The 5757-nt window shown below is 42.8% G+C and overlaps 1 protein-coding gene across 1 annotated transcript in view; it reads right to left on the minus strand.

Annotated features, from left to right (window-relative positions):
• LOC107752664 (rootletin-like) overlaps positions 1-5036 on the minus strand; it is a 51847-nt gene extending 46811 nt beyond the window's left edge. Inside the window, exons 1-3 of the mRNA XM_016568697.1 lie at positions 4965-5036; positions 4403-4550; positions 4192-4295 (exon numbers count right to left, since the gene is read on the minus strand). Of these exons, the coding sequence (XP_016424183.1) occupies positions 4192-4295; positions 4403-4550; positions 4965-5006 (294 nt within the window). The 5' untranslated portion in view covers positions 5007-5036. The remainder of the gene's footprint in view (positions 1-4191; positions 4296-4402; positions 4551-4964) is intronic.
• Between the last annotated feature and the right edge of the window lie 721 nt (positions 5037-5757).

A 5757-nucleotide genomic window follows, 5' to 3' on the forward strand; every position in this document is an offset into this window, starting at 1 on the left:
GAGCGCCTCCTGCTGTCAGAGAGAGAATCTGCGTCTTATTCAGAGCTTCTGCTGTTTGCTTCGTTCGGGCATGTAGTTTCACAAAGCTAGTCAGAACAGAACATTCTGTTTTTGCTTCAGATTGGGTTATTATTCAATCTAATTATGTATATGAAATTATATAACTAAATGATATGAAATTATATGTATATGAATTATATAACTAAAATTAAATAACTGTAATTACAGATTCAGGTTAAATAAAGATGTAAGTCTTTATTTTTCTTCTTGTTAGGAAACAAATCAAAGAAAAAATAAAAAAATTCTACTGTTCCTAATATTCTGTATGTTGCTCAAAAACAAAATATATTGTGTCCAGCGGAAAACGTTTTTTTTTTTTTTTTACCCAGTCATTTAAAAATAACACATTTTAGAGCTGTAACGACAATACCGTGAAACCGTGATATTTTTGCTTAAGGTTATCATACCGTCAAAATCTCATACTGGCCCATGCCTACTTGGAGGTGGTCTTGTTCAAATAGCTAGCTATCTATGTAGAAACCTACTGCAAACAAACAGCTGAAACAGCTCGCTGGATGACACAATTTCAGACTCAGACAGCTCATAACAATCTGGCTGCGTGTTTTCTTTTCAGCTTTTCTGAGCTGGCAGACATGTCAGAAACCTAACTACATGCCAAAAAACAAACAAAAAAAACAGCTAAAAAAGTGCAAATTTCATCCGATGTCCCCTTTAAAGTTTGGCTGTATGAATGCAATAATAATAATTTGCAAAAACTGGGTACAATGAGGTCACATTATTCTCCTCACCCCTCAAACATGCTGATTTTCATGCACAACCATCTCTAGGGTTTACAGAGAATGGTCCAAAAAAGTGAAAATATCCAGTGAGCAGCAGTTCTGTGGGCGAAAATGCCCTGTTGATGCCAGAGGTCATAGGATAGTCAGACTAGTTTGAGCTGATAGAAAGACAACAGTAACTCAAATGACCACTCGTTACAACGGAGGGATGCAGAAGAGCATCACGTCGCACACCATGTCGAACCAGATAGGCTACAGCAGCAGATTACACCAGATGCCACTCCTGTCATCTAAGAACAGGAAACTGAGGCTACAATTTACACAGACTCACCAAAAGTGGACAATAGAAGATTGGAGAAATGTTGCCTGGTCTAAGTCTCGATTTCTGCTGTGACATTCAGATGACAGGATCAGAATTTGGCGTAAACAACATGATATGGATCCATCCTACCTTGTATCAATGTTTCAGACTGGTGGAGGTGGTGTAATGGTGTAGGGGATATTTTCTTGGCACACTTTGGGCCCCTTAGCACCAATTGAGTATTGTTTAAACACCACAGCCTACCTGAGGGTTGTTGCTGACCATGTCCATTCCTTTATGACCACAGCACAGTGTACCCATCTTGTAATGGCTACTTCCACAAGAATAATATGCCATGTCATCACGCTCAAATCAGCTCAAACTGTTTTCTTGAACATGACATTGAGTTCACTATACTTAAATGGCCTCCACAGTCACCAAATCTCAATCTAATAGAGCACATTTGGGTTGTAATGGAACGGGAGATTCGCATCACAATTGTGCAATCGACAAATCTGCAGCAACTGTCTGATGCTTTCATGTCAATGTGGACTCAAATCTCTTATGTTATGTAACATACACACATTAATCAAAATGGGATATTTCAAAATGCTTTCCCTAATTTTGACAGATAAATGTATTTCCCAGTATAATATAACAGATATTCCAAATATTCCAGTAAACACTAATGATAGGGATTAGAGGTAGAAAATAGTAGAACACTATGTTTCAAAATGCCATGTAAACAAAAAATAATAAAGAGATGTGAGTGAGGGTTTGGAGAGAAAAATGTGAGAGCAGACCACAACTGTTCAGTGTCATTGTCCTTTTATATTAATACAGTGGAATATAAGGTAAAAATGATAGGAGGAACAGAACACAGCTAGTGAACTGAAAAGAGCCTTTCTCACTGATATTCTGATTGACACCAAAATCACGTTTAACTACTTGACAGATAAAAATGGAGCAATACAGAAAAAAAAAATATATAGCTCATTCAGTCAAACCTGACAGATAAGGATTATTTGTAGCACAACATTATTCAGTTATTTTGAGTGGACGTTCCCCAAACCAGAAGTGTCATTTAAAAGGTAAATACTAGAAGAATAACAAAGTGCAGTAACAGTTAAACTATTTGCAGTGTGTTTATGATTAGGACAATACATTTAAATAATATGAGAACAAATACCAGTTTGCAATATGAAACAGCATAGTGGACTATTTTTGTACAACTAAAATAACTGGAAGCAGCTGGTCTTGCATATTCAATTAAAAACTTACTCGGTTACTAACGTAACCTCGGTTCCCTGAGATACGGAAACGAGTACTGCGTCTTGCTTAAGACGCATATGGGAAAAAAGCCTTTTTTCTCCTGAACTGAAGCCTTTTCATTCACGCAGTGACTCTGTCCTCTTCAGTTGGAGGAAGTGCGGAGAGCGTAATGACCTGTGCTCTGAACGGAGTGGAGAGCACTTTAGATACGTAACCGTGCCTTGGTTTCAGGACGACTTTAGTGTCGTTAGGCCCGAATTTCAGGCAGGCAGGGCTAATAGAGAGTGCCTGCAGGTCCCCTATTCGGTTTACTGATGCCAGTGCTAGAAGCAGGGCAATCTTCAGCGATAGCGACCTAATGTTGGCAGTCTGTAGCGGCTCGAAAGCGGGGCCCTTCAAGGCCCTCAGCACCGTGGGCAGGTCCCATGAAGGGACGGTAGGGGGATGAGGCGGATTCAGCCTCCTAGCACCCCTCAGGAAGCAGATGACCGCGCTACTTCTGCCCACCGATTGACCCTTGATAGGGGCATGAGAGGCTGCTATAGCCGCCACATAGACTTTGAGCATGGATGGTGAACGACCCTTATCCAGCAGCTCTTGTAGAAATGACAACACCTCTGCCAATTCGGAAGTGAGGGGGTTTTTGCCGCGGTTTAGACACCAGGCGGAGAAAAAAGACCACTTTAAGGCATAGAGAAGTCTTGTAGACGGAGCTCTAGCCTCCGAAATTGTGTTTAAGACTCGCTCTGGGAGGCATGAAGGCTCCTGTCGAGCAGCCAGAGGTGCAGGGCCCATAAGTCTTGTTCCCTCACTCGCCTGATTAACTGTGGGATCAGAGCTATCGGGTGGAAAGCATAGAGAAGGAGGTTGGCCCAATCGTGGGCCAACGCGTCCCTGGTCTTTGAGAAATAAATTGGGCAGTGAGAGTTGTCTTCTGAGGCGAAGAGGTCTCTTGGGTCAGGATTCCTGGCGCTTAGGAGGAGGATAGCATTTGGCCGAGCGAGAGCATCGCCGCATCAGCTGCGCTTTAGCGGGCTGAACAGCGGGGGCGGCAGGTGCTGGTTTCGCAGGGTCCAGGCCAGACTTGTCGGAGGATGCGAGGATTTTGGCCTGGAAGACCTGGAGGACCGCTATAGAATGAAGCGCCGAAGCCGCCTGTCCAGCTGAGGTGTAGGCGCGGATGAAGAAGCATTACGGAGGCGGGTGGAGTAGGGAGCGCGTCACGATCTGGTGAGCGTGTTGTGGACCTCCGGGAAAAACGGAGAAGCATGCTGACGAGGGGCCTGGTGGCACCAGGCCCCTCGCACGAACCGCAGTAACGGCGTGGCATTTGCAACAACGCCAATTTGCTCTTTTAGAAGCTTTTTTAGAAATCGCCGGATGGCGGCAGGGGAACCGAACCGGAACTGCTGCGTCGCTGGAGCGGCGGAGAAGCAGGTCAGGCGTGCTGAGAGTTCCTGATTCCAGCTGCGAAGGCGTGTCAACAGCGAGCAGCTTCGGATCAGCTTGAGGACGTAGAGTCGTCGCTGAAGGAGAAGAAATCTGAGAATCCTGTGGCGAGACGTCCGTTCCTGCTCTTACATTAAAAATATGGTGGATACTTGTGCCATTGCATTAGGGCAATAATTTGCTTTTTATCTCTGAATAACAAACTGTATGAATTCTACTTTATATGCAGTCAGTTTTACACAGTGATTCACCATCAGGTGGTCAAGTTTGTTTATCTATGCACAAATGTCCTATATAACAGATTTCCTGAAGAACTGGAAGTCCAGAGACCCAAGGGCATGTGTGTGAGGTTTGTACATGTGCTCCTACCCGGCTAGTGAGAGCAGCCTGCCTGCTGAGCTGGTCTCTGTCTGTGCACATCTGAGAAAGCAGATCCTTCGGCAGCTGGTTCTCCTCCACCTCGCTGCTCTCGCCTGATATGTCACCAGAGGAACAGCATGGCAGGAAATGACGGAATACACGTGTTCTCCCGATACCCCAGCAGACCCATCATCATGAGCTCATTCAGAGTGTAGAGTACCTGTGGGCGTATCAGCCAGGTTTCTGGTGATGATCTCACGGATGCGGGCAGGAACTGGTGTGGCACTGAACTCCTCCTCATCTCCCCGCAGAGTGTAAGTCTTCTCCTCTGCACTGCAATCTGGGTTAAGAAGTGTCTCCTCCAGCTTCTGCATTATCATCATTGTAAGAAGAGGGGCTCACACAGTAAAATCAGGTGACCTAGTCTCACTGCAAATCTAAAAACTCCAAAAGTTTTGATGCTTGTTAATAAAACGTTATGTATTATTTAATTTAGAATGTATTATTTAGCGTAACTAGCTTGTCATGTCTGTCTCTGTTTCAATTTCGTTGGATGTCACAACAGCACAAGGAAATTAATCACCTGTCTTCAAGTTTCACAGAAGAACCTGAAACTGACCCACTGATCGACCTTAATTTGTTGAAACATTGCAAGGCTCGTTAATAATAAATAAAGCTCTCTCCTCTTTCATTCACACATGCTGTTTTGAATAGGTAACAGTGCAATAACCTATTTAAGTTACAGCTGGTGAAGATCAGCTTTCCTGCTGGAAAACACGCACCTGAATCACGGCTTCCAGTCCTTGATCCCCTTCACAACTCATCTGGAAACTGGTAGTGATCCAGCGCACTTTAGCAAGCGAACAGCGACGTTTTTCCAATTGTCCTCAAGTCGTGCCTAGACGTAAAGTGTTTTAAACGCAAACAGGGTTTAGCAAGCTGATATGCACGCTAATAAAGTCTTAAAGGCATTAAACGTTTTGCTTTATAGGAATGGGAAGCTTGCAGAGTGCTTTTCACTAAATATCAATGCTTTAATAATGCGCATAAGCAAATTAACGCAAAATATTTCGTGCTAGAATAAAGCCACAAGTGCAAAAGTTGCAATCACAGCACAACCTCGAGGTGGGTGCCTATGGTTGCCAGGGAAACCAGACGCTGTCGCGTGTTGTCATGAGAATTAAAACGCAAGCTTTCCGGCTTCCATAGTTACAGACGCTGCAGGTCACGGCTGCACAAATACAACTCTATTTATTCCAGTCTTTATTGGCACTTTGTCAAAAATCCATTGCAATTAATGAAAACTAACAAGGGTTTTAAATAGCAAGATTTTGTAATAAACATCATAAAACATTTTTTTTTTCTGAATAAAAACAACATATATTTCAAAATAAAACAAATGCAATCAAACGAAAAAGACTTCGAAGGTTGCCAAGGACATTAGAATAAGATTTTTTTTTTTTTAATTAAAATTTTACAATAAAATGAGCGTTTTAATACAAACACACACACACACACACACACACACACACATATATATATATATATATATATATATATATATATACAGAGGCG

This window comes from Sinocyclocheilus rhinocerous, unplaced genomic scaffold (genome assembly GCF_001515625.1).
Source record: "Sinocyclocheilus rhinocerous isolate Xijiao unplaced genomic scaffold, SAMN03320098_v1.1 scaffold1733, whole genome shotgun sequence".
Classification (NCBI taxonomy): domain Eukaryota; kingdom Metazoa; phylum Chordata; class Actinopteri; order Cypriniformes; family Cyprinidae; genus Sinocyclocheilus; species Sinocyclocheilus rhinocerous.